Raw genomic sequence first — 18,834 nt, 5'->3', positions numbered from 1 at the left:
TAGTCTTGCCCATAGTAAAGTTTTGAGCAATTTTACTGTCTGGGAACATTGTTGGGTCCGAATGCAACGTCCACTACCGCGGTAACACAGAAGTGCATTTCAAGAGACCAACAAGTCTCGCAAAGAATTTCACTGACCAAGAAGCAGCAAGTTTCCAAAAGTAGAGGAGGATCGGCTTAAATATATGATTTCGTTACGCAAAGTTGGATATGCTGTTCCTCGTGAAATGCTGTATTTTAAAGGAGGAGAAGAAGCTGCTGAACACGGAATCAGCGTCTCAGATTTGAAGGTTAGCTGAGGCTGAATGATTAATTTAATAAAAGGAAATGGACTTTCTCTTCGACAAAGAACAACAACATGCCAAAAATTGCTGAACGATTTCAAACAAAAAGTAATTGATTTTGATCGCTTTGTCATCGAGATGCATAAAGTGAAAAAATATTTGCTCTCCCAAATAGGAACCTCAGGTCAGATGCCAATCAGTTTCCATATGCCACAAAGTCGAACAATCGATAAGAAAGGGGCATCGAGTGTTATCGTACACACTACTGGAAGCGAAAAACAACGATGTTCTGCAATGCTTGATGTAACAGGTGATACCACTTCACGTTGTTCTAAAACGAAAAACAAAGCCTAAAGTAAAATTTCAGCAAGGGTTCCACGTTCGTATCCAAGAAAAAGGGTGGATGGACACGTCACTCGTACAAGATTGGATATGAATGGTTTGGGGAAATTAGCAGGGTCCCTCCTTCGATGCCCGGCCCTTCTCGTGCTGGAGTTTACTTTCTTGCCAGTATGTCATCATTATGTACTTACATGAAATGTACTTTTATTAGTTCATGTTAATTTCGCTTCAGGCCGTATTGCCAGCTTGTAATGGGAAGAATATTTTCCAGTGGCGGTACTTCAAACTTACGTGTCCAACTTGCCTGATGTACCCTTTTTGACTTTTCAGAAAAAATCTCATGCTGGAATTTTACGCCAAATGATAACTGAAAATGAGTTGAACCAATTATGTGTACAGTATATTTGATGTATCTTTTAAATGTAAATGAACTGTAAATAATTTTTTAAATATCTGAATTCTGTGAATAATTTACGCAACCAAAGTCCTTGCCTGTATTTTTCGTAAAAAAAAAAAAAAAAAAAAAAAAGTGTTAACTATGCGAGAATGCGGTAGTTGGAAGCTGACTAACAATTGAGATGGTGCCCAGAATGAGATCTGGAAGTGGAAACTGCAAGAATCTTCCACTGGCCTATATAAAGAGCAGAGCTGGCATGACCAAGTCAGTCTCAAGTGAACTGTAAGTGAACGTGAATGAATCACAAGATGCTGCTTCAAACATCAGCAGTACAGACAGTCTGACAACATCTAGACTCATCGATCTGAACTGAATACCCATCAGTATTTTGCAATTGATGAACTAACTCTTTTCTAATGCAGTCAGCAACATATTAATTTAAAGCAAGAGCAATTATTTAAGGAAAGACTAGGCAAACAACAGATAGGGAATCTGCCACTGAACACTGAATATTTCAAGCAACTGTATTATTTGACAACTGTACATATTCTATTTCCTTTGTTGACCCTATGTTGTATTAAAATATTTTACCACAGTCCAGAGTAGTAGAAGAAGGGGTGGAGTAGATCATTGACGCAAACTGTCACAACAATTAATGTTGCTTTTATAATAAAAAGGAGTGACAAGTTAACTGTTATACACCTTGACTGATAGGCTAAATTGGTTGCTTTTTTTATTTTATTTTAAAAAGTTAGTCACTTGTAGCTTACAATAAATCTCATAAAATTTCAATTGTAATGCCAGCAAGGCCACTGAGACCTTCACATGCTTCAAAGTGTTCTCTGGGATACATACATTAGATGAAAGGATATGGGTAGCAATTGAAATATAATAGTGAAACAGCCATTGAAAGTAATTTAGATGATATAGGCACAGTCACCTTAGTACAGTAGAACCTCGATAATTCGAAATCGGTTAATTCAAAATCCCGCCTAATTCGAAGAAGCTCTCGTTCCTGGAAACATGAGATACAGTTTTGCATGTTATTTCAATTGTTTAATTCGAAATATGGATAATTCGTAATTCGAAGTACAATGTCGGCCCCATTACCGAAATTCAGACTTTTAATTCGTAACTGCCTTGACATTTTAAAACAATAGTATGTTACAGAGTAATTTCAACTCGAAATTTATCCGCTCTGCGTCATAATAGAACGCGCGTTCCGGAACGTGGAGGGGTAGCTTTCCGCACTTACACTCACTTCGGTGGGTCTACAGTGCGCTTCATGACTGCTAAGTTGAATGAAATCTGAATTCTTGTGTGTTCAACCTTTTAAGGAACGCCGTAATATCACGCAACATGCAGTGTGCGGGAAAACAGAATCCGCAAACACTGGCGATGCCGACAGTTGACGAAAAAACGTGGCAAATATAATAAATTCGTAGGCACCGAACAATATTGACATTGCCAGTGAAACTGCATTGCTTTATTTTAATGCGAGCCCCAACGGTCTTATTGTTTTAAAGGAGAAATTGCCAGCCGGGAAATCGTACAGTGTGAGGGATGGGGTCATAGTAGTGCGTTGCAATGCACATGGAAGCGAGATACTTTATTTCCTCGTCATAGGAAACTTCGATAAGCCAAAATGTTTTAAGAGCGTCGGGCACTTTCCATGCCAGTACAAAGCATCTATAATAAAAATGCAAACAGTGAAAAAATCCAAAAACTAATGCATTTGCACAGGGGAACCGGCATAATTTATCCTCGTCTTTGAATTGTGCGATTTTTTTTCTTTCGTTGCGTGCGGTTATGTTTGTCAGTGATTTATCCAAGTGCATTATTTGAACATTGTAAATGCACCTTGTGGGATACATTTCGGAAATAGTTTTTTCCATGGCATTTGAAAGGTTTAAACTGTGAATCGAGGTGATTGCATGTATTAATGGGTCTTAGAATACTTTGTGACGCAGCAAGTGTTTACATTTCTGAAGTACGAGAGAAGTGCCATGGTGGGAAATCGTACAAGGATAGTCATATAGGAAAGTTCGATTTTAAGGGCATCGGGTACTTTCTGTGTAAATACAAGGCATCTAAAATGCATACAGTATAGTAATCCAATTAATAAAGTACTTGCACACGGGAGCGAGCATAGATTTCTCCTCGTCTTTGAACCGTGCTTTTTTTTTTCTTCTTTCTTTCGTTGCGTGAGGTTATGTTTACCAGTGAGATATCCGAGTGTATTATTTGAATACTTTAAATGCACCTTCTTGGATACATTTTGGAAATAGTTCTTTTTTCATGGCATTTGAAAGGTATAAACTGTGAATCAAGGTTAAATGCATGCAGTAATGGGCCTTAGAATATTTTGTAACGTGGCAAGGGTTGGTACTTCTGAATTGCGAATTGGCGGTTAATACAAAATCCGATTTTTGAGTCCCAACAACTTCGAATTAACGAGGTTTTACTGTAAGGAGAATTTCATTAATCTTGCCTTGTTCACGCTACCTTAGTTGAAAGACTTACAAGAAATACAGGGAGCAAATAATGGTTCAGAAAAAAGTGTTGGGCAGATTACTTACTTAACAAGCAACATGTAGCTTTCTGTTCTTCCCATGTTTGTATTATGTACAACACTCAAGAGATATACAAGCAAAGAAAGATATTTAGTATTAATGACCTTGTGATTGTTTATACACATAAATTTAGTAAAAATTTTATATACAGTCTAATGACATCCAACAAAAATGGAGTCGCAATTAAAATTGCCTTTTCTAACAAATAAATCTACAGTCATATTTACAAACTTTTATCAGTTAAAGTTAGAAAATTTTACAAAATGTACAAAGAAAGAAAAATGCAACAAAATTCACACTGTTTTACTTTCTTGCTTTCTCAACAAACCATTATCTATCCTTACAAGAACAACAGAGCATGGTCGTATCAATTTAGTCCATTCTACTGGTATATTATGAATGTCGTTGCTCCTCTCAATAGGAACAACGGCTTCTTTAAAAATGTTGGCCCTTGCCTGGGAATTGCGTCGTTTTGAATTTGGGAGATCTTGACTGTTGCGTTTTCTCTTTTTCATACAAGTGGCTTCCGCATCTAAAAGTTTCAGTTTTATAGGTACAGTGCAACTCATGCTTTTCTTTAGTTCAGATGGAGACAATGGGCACTTGATAGGACTACCTTCACTGTTGTTTTCTTTTTCCAGAGTACTCGAAACATCTTGATGCTCAGCAGCTTCAACATTTCCGAGGTAACTAGAACAGATTTTGTCTTTGCGAGGAGATTCGGTTTTAGGCTCAGGAATATATCTATCCTGCAAAAGAGAACGCTTTAACAAACTATTACTCTTACTGGGAGATTTAGTTTGATGTCTTGAATAATCTCTTTTTGGAGTAATCTTTTCAGTTTCAAATCTTTTCGTAGCAAGGAGATTTACAGAAACATTCTTTTTACCAGACTTGTGTTCTGTAAATGTAATATCATCATCTGAATCACTTGAATTCCAATCCATATGAACATCTTTTTCTAGAGCACTCAAAAAATCATCATCTTGCTCAGATACAGAGTCAAGATTCACAGTACTTGCAGATGAATTTTTGGAAGGGTTCTCTCCAATTTCAGCTGAAGTCTTCACCTTAATGAAGGCGCCCAACTCTGTTAACACTCTAGTATCAACAATACACATTTTCTGAATGTTTTTTTTAAGAAGCCTTCGTAATCTCTTTGCAACTTTTTCTAACCCAGTAAAATCACGCTGCTTCACCAGCCTTTTATACATTTTTTTCATTAGCAGAGTATAAGTGCTCATATTTCTTGAAATTTCATCAACATCTTCTAGAGACTTTTTCAGTTGCCTGCAAAAAGATATGTTACTTGATGTATTCAGCTGTAAAGAATCAGTACCCTGGGAGGTTATATCTGATAAACAATTTCCTTGACCTGAAACTGCATTCTTTTCATTTTGAGGTTTATCAGATGAAGCAAGCTCAATAATTTCATTCTGAGGTGAACTATTAACCTTCTCAAAAAGAGGCACAGTATTAGCAGCTTTCGGAAACTGCCGAACGTTGTGTCCCTCACTTTTACTTGCTGGGGACGTACTTGAAATAATACGAACATCATCATCTTCAGTATCAGTGTGATGTTTTGTCATAACTGTGTAATTATTTGATGAGGTAATACTTGCAGCAGACGATGGTTGGTTATTCAAGATGGGACCATTCTGGGGAACAGCCGGGAGACGAAGAACACGTTTCATGGGTTGCAATACTGGTGCAATAAACCTCTTCTGACCAGAATTTATGTAAAAAAATCCAGGCCGGTTTGGAACAGCCTGTCCATTTACGATGGCAATTTTTGTAAGTGGTCTTGGGTTTGTCCCTTGTAGACCTCTGACAAATACACCAGCTCCTTGAGACAGAGATGTTAAAAACGGAGAGCTGTATGAGGTTGATTGAGAATTGGGAACGACTGCCATAGGATTAGGGTAATAATTTACTTTGGTATTGTCTACTTGGCTACTGGTGGCAACGGGAAGTCTCACCACATTATTACTGGTGGTATTGATAGCCTTTACAATATACTGGCCAAATGGAGCTGAATCTGTTGCAGAAGAACGAGGGGAATTTACAGGATTACAAGGATTTATCAATGGTAAAATCTGAGGGGCCATTTCTTGCTGTCCACTTACGACATGGTAAGGTGGCAATGACTTTGTAGGAATTTGTACCATTGGAGGTAATGGCGAACAAACATTTGCATTTGTAACATTGGTAGAATTCACAGCTGAAATGGGATTTAAAATTTGCGATAGTAACTCTGTGTCATTACTTTGCTTTTCACCAGTAAGTTCTGATATATCTCTAGCCTTAATTCGCGGCACATGATTAACAACATTCCACATTTCACTATCCAACTGAGAAACCAAAGTTTTGTCAAAGTTTCGATCAAGATTTCTAAGCCGTATTGCGGCCTGTACAAACATTTTCAGTCTCTCTTCTTCTGGTAATCCTATAGATATTCGTCGATGAGATGTAGCTTTACTATTCTCATGGATCCCTTCGCAGCAGACACTGGGATCATCACCTGATGCAGGGATCTTTGGGCCATATATTACTCCTCCACTCTCAATACCACACTTCCTGTAAAAGAGAGAAATATTACAAATATGTTTAAGAAACATGCTATCATGCTATTCCAAAATAAAGTTATGAAACTGATCATTTATCCATAAACACGCTTATTACTTTTTAATACAACGTAACACAAAATAAAGGAGTAGGCATAAAGCAGCAATTTACTAGGGAAACATGACCAACAGTGGACAGTGTCATGGTGCAAGTTTTTTTTTTTTTTTTTTTTCTGCTAGAGGTTTAAAGCTGCACTAAATTAAGACAGGTTTTCAGCGACAATGGGGGGTAAGAAGGGCAAGGACCGGAAAGAAAGTTGATGTGGTCTTAATTAAGGTACAGCCCCCAGCATTTGTCTACTGTGAAAATGTGAAATCACCAAAAGCCATCTTCAGGGCTGCCAACAGTAGGGTTTGAACCCACCATCTCCTGTATGCAAACTTGCAGCCACATGGACTATATACAGAGCTGTCAACTTGCTTGGTCTATTTCTAATGCATGGTGAAATAACAGCAAATAATGAATATATATATGTTACGTATTTGTTGCTAACCAAAACACCTTATAACAAATGCAAATTGGCATTAACAGCAGGCCTTTTCCCTCAAAATATTCCACGGTTGGCAGTCCAAAGGTTACTTCTTCCTCAGAGCCAGTATAAAGTAGTGATAAACTAAGGCACACTTCTTGCCAGGATTGCTCAATCCCTTTGGAATATCCTGTGCTTTACTGTAAATAAAGCATTTAACAATATTTATCAAAATGCTGGTTTGGTAGTTAATGCACGTTTTAATCTCCTGTTCACAGAGAATTATGTAATGTCCCTGTACAACATAACTTCCACCCGTGACATTTTCTTGGCAGCTTTTTAACAGCTGGGCGATGGTTGCTCAGGTGTACTTTCTCTTTAATCAATAAATACCCCCACAATTTCCTACGAGCTGCAAGCATATAATTTTACCAGTGACCAACATTCATGTGTTGATAAAGCTACCTCTTCATTCTTATTTGATGTAAAACTGCTGTTAGTGCTTTTTGAAATAAGCTTCAAGAGATGGCTAGTAATGCCCTTGTCACACACACTGCCAACCATTTCTTGGCAAAGAATGTCTCACTATATTGTTTAATACAGAGTTGGCTGCACGGTATGAGTTGCACAGCTATACGGTTATACTTGGGAGATGGTGGGTCAAACCCCTCCAGTTGCAGTCCTAAAGATGGTTTCCTATGGTCCCCTCACTTGTCACACCAAGCAAAATTCCAGGGACTGCACCTCATGCAGAGCAATCATAATTATATGTTAATCTTCAGTTTCCTGTTCCACGTTTCTTATGCCTTGAGTTGTCCTTATGTCATGTTACGAACGTATACTGAGAGAGATGTTCCGAGGAGACTGGATCTTTGGAACACCAAGTTTAAAGAATATAAGTTAAATGTGAGGAAGAACAGAACAACAGTAATGAAAGTTAGCAGGAGAAATACACCTTGTACCTTCACCCTCAAGGGAGAGAAGACAATGTATGTATACCTTTTAATATCTGGGGAGTACAATATCAAATGACGGAAGTGCCAAGAATGAAGTGTTGAACAGGGTGCAAAAAGGATCCACTTCTTCCATCAAGTACTGAAGAGTATGGGACAAGGAAGTTCCTCAGAGGGCTAAACAGACCATGTTTAAGACTTATCTCCTGCCCATCATGACATAGTCTGCAGAGTTATGTCATACATAAGAGAGAAGTCAATTGCAAGCTTGCAAAATTAAGTTCCTTAGATCAGTTATACAAAAAAAGGAAGGGCAGAATTGGGAACGATCATATACGCAGAAACCTGCAAGTCAGCCTGACCATGGAAGAAAGGCTAAAGTTGCTAGGACATGTTAAGAGGATGCAAGCAACTCGAACAACAAGGACATATTTTGAAAAGAATCTTTCTTTCAGGTTCTTCGCAGTTCAGTAGTTTTTCAAAATAACGTGTTAAAATTTCACAATTGTCCTTGTTGCTTAGTCAGATTTTTCCATTTTTGTCTTTAAAACCAAGACTGGGTAGCTGATATTTTGTTGTTTCCTCTTTGAACATTTTGTAAAAATTTCTTGTATTATTTTAGTGAAATCTTCTTCAATTTGCAAGAGCCGACTTCTTTCATATTTTCTCTTCACATTTCTTATAGTTTTAGAAGTTTGTTTCTGCAATGTCTTAAAAGTCTGAAAATTCCCATCAGTTTTAGAGGAGTACCACCTTCTCCAGGCTGTCAAGTCTCTCATTTCCAGCCTCTTCACCTTCTTCATTCCACCATCTATGCTTCTTTTCATTCTTCAGAGGTCATAGTTCCTGTGCAGCTTTAGTTATTTTTGTTCTCAGATACTCCCAATTCTTCGCACTGTCCTTTTATAACTTCTTTGAATTTTTTGTTTCCTTCCGAGTTGTTTTGTCTATTTTGAGGGATGAATCTCATTTTTATGGTCATGAGGTAATGATCACCCTCAATGTTGGCTCCTTTTTTTACCTTGACATTTTGGATATCCTTTTTTTTTCTTAGCAGAGATAGCTGCGGGGTCAATTTGGAATTCCCTGAGGTGTGGTTTTGGAGACCGCTAGGTTTTTTGTTATCTACTCGGCTTTTTAAAGTAGGTAGACATTAGCTTGAGATTAAAAGCCTCGCATAGCTCTACAAGCCTTATTCCATTTCTATTTGTTCTTTTATGTGCCGGGAACTCATAAGTCCTTTCTCTTCCATCTTGTGCACCGATGTCTCCAAGTAACACTTTGACATGATCAGCAGGAATTTTGTGGATTTCGCTTTCCAAGAGTTCCCATTACTCTTCCAGTCTGTCAGGATTTTTCCTGTTATCATCATTTTTTGGAGCATAAGCATTAATTAGCGGCTGCCTGGCTGAGGCATGTAAAGGCGTGCTCGGTTTGCCCGGAAGGACGTGGGTTCGAAGTCGTAAAATTTAAGAAACGAGATTTCCACTTACGGAGGTGCATATGGCCCAAAAATGAGTACCAGGTTAATTCCTGGGGGCAAAGGCAGCCGGGCGTAGAGCTAACCACTCTACCCCATCATGTGCCGAGGTTAACAATGGTGGAAGCCTTTACATTCCACTCCTCCAAGGGCCTCCATGGCCTGTACGGAGGTGACTTTGGTTTTGCTTATAAGCATTAATTAATGTATAATTTTTATTTCCACATCTTATGGTCAAGAGAGACAGTCTTTCAGAGGGTGAATAGAAGTTTTGAACTGATTCCACTATGCTCATGTGTACTATGAAAGCAGTTCCTAGGTAAGACACTTTCATTATTCTCTTCCCCGGTTTTCCTTTGTATATGCTGTAATTTTCTGAGTCTAACATATTACTGTCTGTATATCTGGTTTCCTGAAGAGCAAGTATTGAGATTTTCTGGTTGTCTAGAATTTTGATTAGTTCTTTTTGTTTTTCAACTTTCATTAGTGTACCAAAAAAGTATTCTCATTTTGGTCTCAAGTTTGTTGTTAGTTGATGGGTCACCAGTAGAAGGCTCCAACTCCTCCTTGCATGCTCTTCTGAGCTCTCTAGAATCCTTAGGCCCCATTGCACAGCATGCTGCCGTGGTGGATTGACGTTTCCGATTACCACCTGGACTAGTTATTCCGTAAGTTTGAATCATGCATAGGTTACTTGACTTTCTTGGGTTGACCGTTCCAAGATTAAAACTACGGTTGTGAGCCGTTGAGTTTATTTCTCAGCCGCACCTCACATGGTGTACAGACGCTGACCACAACACCGCTTGTTGCGAGAACACGTGTGGATTTAAGTTTTAAAGGCAGTTCTTCCACCTCCTTGGCTGTTGGGACTTGTTATCCTCCTTTGCCATTGGAACTCTTGACCCCTTCATTTGATGGATTTTAGTGACATTTCCTTCACTAAGGGCCATCATACTCCTAAGGGAGCTCATCCGCCCGAAGCTGTTGGCTCCCTTAGGGTGTCATATTATTTTCCACCGCCCACCGCTCGGCATTGAGTTGCTGGCAGTATGGTCTACTACATTACCGTAGCAGGGTATCCTGGCCAGACTGATCTTTTTCCTGTGTTATTAATGCTTTTCAGAAATGATTGTTGGCAGTAATAATTTTACCATTTTCAAAAACAATTATCACCTTCTCCAAACCTCCCACTCTTCGCTCACGGACATCAACCGTAGTGCACTCAACTTAATTGTCTTCACTCATGGAAATATAAATGAACAAATACAGCAAAAGAATGTTATTTCACGTTGCGAGCATTCCTTCAGTACGACCGAAGAGAGAAGTAGGACAATGTAAAACTGGGGTAAAGTTGGTAAATTATTTTTTGTTTTCTCATGCTGTAACAAATATGAAGGAAGTATATTGTATGAAATGAATGTAATTGATTGTTCTAATCAGTATATGTCAAATTACTAAAAAAAGTAAAATTTCCAATCATAAAGATTTGCACTGATTATTTGATTTAAATAAAAATGTCTAGATACCTTTCAATTCTCACATTAAGCTGTTTAATTCCCCTGCATTTTTCTATCAGTCGCTCGCGATTCTTAACGTAGCTGGCCATGTAAGATGCAGAAATTACTGTTACAGTGTACAAATGCTCGTAAAATAAAAAGAGCTATAGTCCTCTCCGTGTAAGGACGTACCCTAAGGGTGCAACCTTACCCTTTCTCCCCTGTAATATTAAGGTATCGATTTATAGTTACTTTTCTTGCTGTTGGGTATTTTGCAGGTCTTTTTCAGTGTCAGTAACCATACAGTTTAGGGACCCTACTTGCCGATACGACGTCTTACATTAACCATTAATCTGGCACGTTGGCAACGTTCAATCACTGTTCTAGCATGAATTGCGTGTTGCCACCGCATCGCCGTTAAAGTCACTAGTGATACATTTGCGAGAATATTTAAAGCATATTTTCTTTTTCTGTGGGACTGTAAATCTATTTGGCTAATACCAAGTAAGTAGAATTGTGGCATGTTCGGATAATGCATTTATTAACATTGTTTGCGTGAAATGATTAAAGTGCTCAAGTACGTCAGTCTCATGTCTAGATCTACCGGTACATGAAATAACTCTTGCGGGACGAAATTTTGGCAGTAGAACTTATAACATTATCATTTTCAAATCCGCAGTGAACTTGAAACCTGACCTAATTTCCGTTCACGGAGCTTGGCACATTAGTATTCCTATATGTTTCCTGACAAGTTTGAAGATATAACCAGCCTGCAGGCTGAAAATATGCCCAATAATTTCTCTCCTTACTGGTTACCGGTGTTGAAGAGAGAAGGAAATGATCGCGTAAAAGAAAGGGAAGTCATTGGATGTCTGGAACTTTCTAAAATCACACTGCAAAGACTTATTAAATAAATTGCATCGTTTAACACGCCCCTCTTGTCAAGAATATGGTTATAGTACGCTCAGTGTATATCAAAATAAAGACGGATAATTTGAGTGAGAAAGTGTGTTTATTTCCTTAATTCCTCATTGAGCGTGGGAATCGACGAGATATTCATAATTATCTTGATTTATTTGATCTTATCTTTTATCATTTACTAGGGTAGGGAAACATTGATTATCGGTGTTTCCTACATTGAGGTTAGTTTGTTATGGTTATGTCTGGTGATTTTAATATGTAACCAGGCAGGTTGGCAGCAGTGATCAGCCATTACAAAAAAGAGAAAAGAAGAGCATCGGGTGGCGATATTTACTTTCTGGGGTATTTCCTTACGTGGAAATTACTATAGGTTATTCATGCGAGGAAATCCAAATATCACTCATATAAGCGCAGTTGTTCAGCAAAGACCAGAAGGGTCACGTGACTTCGCTCGTTCATCTACACGCCCGGGCCAGTCTTTCTTGTTGGCCTTGGGTATAACCATGCCCTGCCGATGAGTACATGGTCCTGTTGAACAACAGCAGCCATTTGAGCAGGCTCGCATTGTGGGCCTGCAGGAAGCTGGATGGATGGATGGAAGGATCGATGGATTGGTACACAGGTCTGGCACAATGTATCGGTGGTGTGTCGCTCCTTTCAGTGGTCTGTGGAACATTCTGACACCTGCAGACCAGGCTACGGATGTCCGTGTAATACAGACGCATGCCAAAATCGATGCATTGTGTGAGCAGCGGTGGCCGACTGAACAGCATTCAGGAATGAAATACGGTCACATGTTGCACCTACTGTGTCACCAAAGACCATAGGGAACAGTCTGCTTGCAGCAAGATTATGATCACGTGTGCCTCTGGTCAATGAGACCATGACACCGCAAAGCATGGCTTCTCTGGTGTCGTGAAAGAGTTGACTGGAGGGGGAATGGTGTTCTGTTGTCTTCAGCGATGAGAGTAGGTTCTGCCTGTATGCAATTGATGAACGTACACACGTACGCTGTAGACCTGGTGAGCAGCCTATTCCAGAGTGCATTCACCCAAGACATCCAGGTCCCACCCCAGACTTCATGGTGTTGGTGGGGGGCCATCAGTTACAACTAGCGGTCACAGTTGGTGTTTCTGCAGGGTAATGTAACCAGTGTCTGCTACACTGCACAGGTTGTTGTCCCCGTGCTACTGCCATTTTTTCGGCAGGAAGGTGATTGCTTTCAGGACAATGTATGTCTACATACAGCTGCTTCGATGCAATGTGCTCTACATGGTGTACAACAATTGCCCTGGCCAGCAAGTTCACTGGATCGTCAAACGAATATGTATGGGACATGATGAAGCAGGAACTTACACATTCTCCAGAGCCTGTAAGAACCATTGCCGAATTTCATCAAAAGGTGCATGATGCTTGGGACTATCTATCGCAGGATGCTATTTGGCACATTTATGATAGTTTGCATGCATGAATGCACCCCTGCATTGCCGCCAGAGGGAGGGGGTGGGAGTTCACAGTGTATTGATGCGACTGTTTGGGCACCCTTTACTGTGACGTGTGTTTCATTTGGTCTGAATTTGTAATCATATACTCCTGCAACGGAGCCTCCGTGGCTCAGGAGGCAGCACACCGGCCTTTCGCCGCTGGGTTCTGTGGTTCAAATCCCGGTCACGCCATATGAGATTTGTGCTGGACAAAGCGGAAGCGAGACAGGTTTTTCTCCGGGTACTCTGGTTTTCCCTGTAATATTTCATTCCAGCAACACTCTCCAATATCATTTCATTTCATTACATCTGTCACTCATTAATCATTGCCCCAGAGGAGTGCGACAGGCTTCGGCAGCTGGCACAATTCCTATCCTCGCCGCTAGATAGGGGCTTCATTCATACCATTCCTGACCCAGTCGAATGACTGGAAACAGGCTGTGGATTTTCATACTCCAGCAATGATGAACTACATGCCACATTGCTTGTGAATAAAATGACTTAGTCCCTGAGGATGATGTACTACATTTTTTTTCCAGCAGTGTATATACAGTTAGTGAAAAGATGTACCGAGTAGATAATAATATAGCAGCTTAATCTCCTCACCAATGACAAAGTCATGGACTCAAAACAAAACAACAAGCAGGGGCCAAAGTTTGAACGATGGGAGATTGCATTGCATTATTGACATTCTAAACTCTGATTTTGTTAAGTGTTGGTGTCAAGTGTTTACTTAACAAGTTCACAATATGTCCATTGGGTATCAATGGAATCTTACCCATAATTTCTTAATAAGGAAAAATTAGTAACACTAAACTTCCAATTATTCACAAGAGGTAAGTATTATGTTTTATTTTAATATATTTATATATACCGGGCGAGTTGGCCGTGCGCGTAGAGGCACGCGGCTGTGAGCTTGCATCCGGAAGATAGTAGGTTCGAATCCCACTATCGGCAGCCCTGAAAATGGTTTTCCGTGGTTTCCCAGTTTCACACCAGGCAAATGCTGGGGCTGTACCTTAATTAAGGCCACGGCCGCTTCCTTCCAACTCCTAAGCCTATCCTATCCCATTGTCGCCATAAGACCTATCTGTGTCGGTGCGACGTAAAGCCCCTAGCAAAAAAAAAAAAAATAAAAAAAAATAAAAAATTATAAGTTCTATTATTAATATAATAATACACAGCATTTTTGCAAAATAACAATATCAATTCCCTGGAAAGGCAAAGCATTGTAAGCAACATTTTTGTCAAAATTGAGGTTACGATGTTTATACATCAATTGGACTCCACTGCACATGCTGGCAAATGAATCTTAGAGGGCAAAAACAACGTAAACAAAGAAATTATCGTAACCACCATCTGTAATAAACCATACACCAGGATATTGTAAGCAAAAGTCAATACATCTTAAGGGCCTGAGTTAGAATCTTGCAATTTGTGTGTTATTGTAAGCAACAAGTTTTGATTCTGGAGGGAGCATGAGATGCATCAGTTTCATTGTTCGTGACTGTTGTCTGTCATTGCTGTAGTACATGTTTTATAACTGCCTCAAATCAATTTGGCACTTGAAATATAAGGCAAAGCCTGCTGTTGGACCTATCGCATGTTGACTGACAGCTAGTATGCTAGTGGAATGCAGAAGAGAGGCAGGAAGGAGAGAGAAGGGGCTGCTCCTTGTGACAGACTTGACTGAACAAGTACGGTCAGTAGCTAAACAAATCAGTTCATTGTCAGTACATATTCCTACTGTTCGTGCACAAAGTGATTTATGCCACTGAAAATTGATTTATGCCACTGAAAATTCTAAACTGAAGTTTGCAACAACAAGAGGACAAATGTGAGAGATTGCTCAGTATTCATAGTTTTATGAATAGGGAAGCTGAGGACAAAAAGAATAAAACACAAGAACAGTATAGAAGGGAGTTTTTGAAAGTACCACAAAAAGTAGCAAATGGCAAAAGTCAAGTGAATTTTAACTGAGCAAGTTGGCCATGCAGTTATAGTCGCGCAGCTGTGAGCTTGCATTAGGGAGGTAGTGGGTTCGAATCCCACTGTTGGCAAACCTGAAGATGGTTTTCTGTGGTTTCCCATTTTCACACCAGGCAAATGCTGGGGCTGTACCTTAATTAAGACCACAGCTGCTATCTTCCCAATCTTAGCCCTTTCCCATCCCTCGATTGCCAAAAACTTGCAATGTAAAAAAAGTAGCAAATTTTTTTTAGTAGAACTGAGACAGCACGAAACTGAAGAATCTTCATTTGGTACACCAGGAAAAACACAGAAAGGGAAAAAGCATGTAATGGATTTTTCAAATTTCAACGCACAATCCAAGCTCTTTACATTCTTCAGAAAACAACTCTATCAATATCTAAATTACGACCTGTGTCAGCACAGAGGATTGGTTTCCAAGGAGGCTGTATCAGTTTCAGAAGTATTGTAAAAGAGTTGGGCTTCAACTGGAAGAACATTTGAAATAATAAAACAGTTTTAAATGAAGTCCAAGACCTGCACCAGGCCTCTCTGGAGGTCACATGCCATGACATGACAGTAGTTATCTTGTGAATAAATTTGTTGGCGAGTTGCTGAAGAAACCAAGTGTACTTCTGACGAATGACGGCTGATATCCCTCAAGGAGATTAAGCAGGCGACGTAAGACTAGTATCTAAACCTTACTTATGACTCCAAACACAGTGATCTATTTCCACAAACAGATGAGGAGATCTGATAAAAATCTACCTTTCTAAATACTGTACTGTAATCAATGTAATTTTCACTTTGATTCTCTTATTGTAGTGTGGCAAGTCAATTTTCCTATTTTTTAAAATCTACATTTCTTAGTACAATCATTTAAGAAAACCTCTTATTATTCTTGTGCCTTACATTTCTTCAAACCAATCCCTCCAAAAGCTATAGTAAGAGGACCACTTTGTTAAACAACGCACTCACAATGACCGGCAAACAACCGTAAGCGACATTTGATAATTTTAAAAGTTCCTTTTCGCTCCTAATATGACAGTAAAGTAAAAAATTAATTTCTGGAGTAGAACAAAAATCAAAATTACCGAAACTGTAAGTATTAGACTTGCTAATTGTTTTTATCATCTCCTGTAAAATTCATATTTTGTCGCTTTTCTATTTAGGCCTATATACTTATATGGCAACACTTCAAGTTATTGTAATTGGATGGTAAAATGGCTGTATACATTAAATGTTGAAATATCTGGAAATGAAATGCACAAAATGTCCACTTGAAGTTAGCAAGTGTTTAAAACAAATTAAACAAGGCAGCAATGTTTCTATGAGAAGAGATAATGAAGAACTTAAAAGAATCTGCTTCGCAATCAACTAGAACTTCCACCCAACAAGGCCCTGATTTTGAACCATCTGCGAGCAACTTTCCTTTGTGGATTTGATCCAGTTCCAATACTAACATGTCCATGACAACCTTCATTGACACTATGAATTCACATGAATAGGTCACAAATTTTTCCTAGGTTATAACATTTTCTTACTTTGAAAACTGATATTCTTAAGTTAATTATGCTACAAAGGGGACATGAGTTCCAGGTTTATTATTATACCACAGAAAATCATTGGAATTTTGGATCTATATGAAAGTTTATTTCAACAATGTGATCCTATTATTATTATTATTAATATGTAGACTTTCACGACCACTAAATGACATTATGATAATTATTTGGGGATATTAGGTCGTGTAACATTAATTATTAATCTCCAATATTAATTAATTTATTGTTATAAAGAAAACCGAGTTCTTGTACTATACAGCAAGATGTAATGAGGGACTGTTTGGGCAGCCTACGGAAGGACTGGCTCTTTCGTTCTCATGCCTTGCTGGTGCCAGAAACAAGTTTATGGTGTTCTGGAGAACATCAAAGAATGTAAGAATGATGCCAGAAAGAATTCTGGGGTTTGGCAAGTGTCAGAGGTGGAGAAATCAAATCAAATCAAATCAAATCAAATCAAATCAAATCAAATCAACTTCTCTTTATTTGCAAATGAGGTGTCTACTTCTGTGGCAAATGGTACACTAAAATACATTATTGTCAAGCACTGAATTTTAAATTAACAAGAGAAGAAAATTTTTCTATAATACAATATTATACAATTTACGCTAACAATTTTTTCTATTAAACACACAGCTCATCCTTAATAAATTTATATTGTTTACAAAATTCTACTTATAATATCTCCTGTACTTCTTACAAATATAGTCAACTGATATACAGTATGTGGAATTACTTCAAATGATACTATATAACTGGTATAAGATTAAAATTTACATTGGATTTATGTACTTATTTATTATTATTATTATTTTTTTTTTTTACCCATTCTGGAACCTAAGTAGCATAACGACCTGCTGCGTCTTAACCAGAGCCCCTTTTGCCACCACTTTTCAGAGTTCCTGACGGGCCTTTATAATTTAACAAACACTTTATAACAGCATCTACTTGGCATTCTATATTACACATGTTTAAATGCATTCATAATTCATATCTACTCCTGTCAAAAATTAGACACTCAAATAAAAGATGAGGAACAGTTTGTGGCATTTCACAGGTACAGCTGCAGGACTTCTGAATATTGATTCTAAACCTCTCGAAGTACGATTCAAACTTTCCATGTCCTCTCAGAAACTGAGTTATAATAGGTTCATGTTGTAATAACCTACCTTGTAGTCTGTCTTGAATATTTGGAAAGAACAAGTCCCTTGTTAGCCAGCTGTTTGTGCTGGTGATCCATTGGTTGTTCCACATATCTTGTGTATATTCTCTCATTTCCTTTTTTTTACATGAGACATAGGGCACTTTTCATATATCGACAAAGCGTCAGAAGTAGTAGCTGCTTTGGCAAGTTCATCAGCTCTCTCATTTCCTTCTACTACGTCATGACCTCGGAGCCATTTCATGCAAATATGTTTACTGTAGCATAATATGTGTGACCTTATATTAACAGCTACCGGATGAAAGTTATATTTTTCTTGGATTGCTCTCAAAGCTGCCTGAGAATCACTCAATATTTGCACAGCATAACTATGTTTTTAATTCACGTAACTGCCTGTTGTATAGCGTACAGTTCTGCTTGAAAGACTGAACATGAGGGAGATAGTCTAAATTTTTCAGCATACACCTCACCTGTTATTCTGCAGCACTACAAAAGCACATTCTACAAACCATCTTTTTCTTTGCTAATCCGGGACCCATCGATATAAATACTGTATTGATGATGTGTGTTGCACATTTATTACACAAGATTATTGGCAAATTTACTTGGATGACCTGCTGTCAATGCATTAGCTTGCAGCTCAGGAGTAACCCCAAGATCCTATCAGGATACAAAACACCTGTTTCTTTTTGTTAATGTGAGCTCAGCTTTGGCAATGGCTCTTAAACACAGAGATGGGATTCCCGACACAACAAGGGCTGCTTCCATGGATATTGTACAGTAATTTTCAATTCATCTAAAGCCATTTGTATTTCTTTAAACCATGCGTTTTTTTTTTGTTTTTTTTTACTATTCCAAAAGAAATCAAAAAATTATTTCATGAGTCTAGTATTTGGTAAGCGGTAATGTGTCCAAAGAATGCAATCCTCCGTTTTCGCATCATGTCAAAGATCGATTCACTTTCCTTGTAAGGTACTAAATTTGGCAAAAGTCTCCACTGGCCATCAATCTGGTGTTTTTCATTAATAATTGTCCGAAGAATTCTTCTATCAACTTTTTGCAGTTTGTCTGTTGTTGATTGGGTATTCAGTTTAAATATTGTTTTACTTGCATATGTTG

At 38.5% G+C, this 18,834-nt stretch overlaps 1 protein-coding gene across 3 annotated transcripts in view; it reads right to left on the bottom strand.

The window, feature by feature from the left end:
* Positions 1-1,742: 1,742 nt before the first annotated feature.
* Positions 1,743-18,834, bottom strand: part of LOC136857877 (uncharacterized) — a 177,402-nt gene continuing 160,310 nt past the window's right edge. For all 3 annotated transcript variants that reach the window (XM_067136903.2, XM_067136904.2, XM_067136905.2), the window contains one exon: positions 1,743-6,172. In XM_067136903.2, the coding sequence (XP_066993004.2) occupies positions 3,889-6,172 (2,284 nt within the window). In that variant the 3' untranslated portion in view covers positions 1,743-3,888. The remainder of the gene's footprint in view (positions 6,173-18,834) is intronic.

This window comes from Anabrus simplex, chromosome 1, assembly GCF_040414725.1.
Source record: "Anabrus simplex isolate iqAnaSimp1 chromosome 1, ASM4041472v1, whole genome shotgun sequence".
Taxonomy (NCBI): domain Eukaryota; kingdom Metazoa; phylum Arthropoda; class Insecta; order Orthoptera; family Tettigoniidae; genus Anabrus; species Anabrus simplex.
Note: the sequence above shows the minus strand (reverse complement) of the source record. Positions and strands in the feature narration are given on the sequence as shown.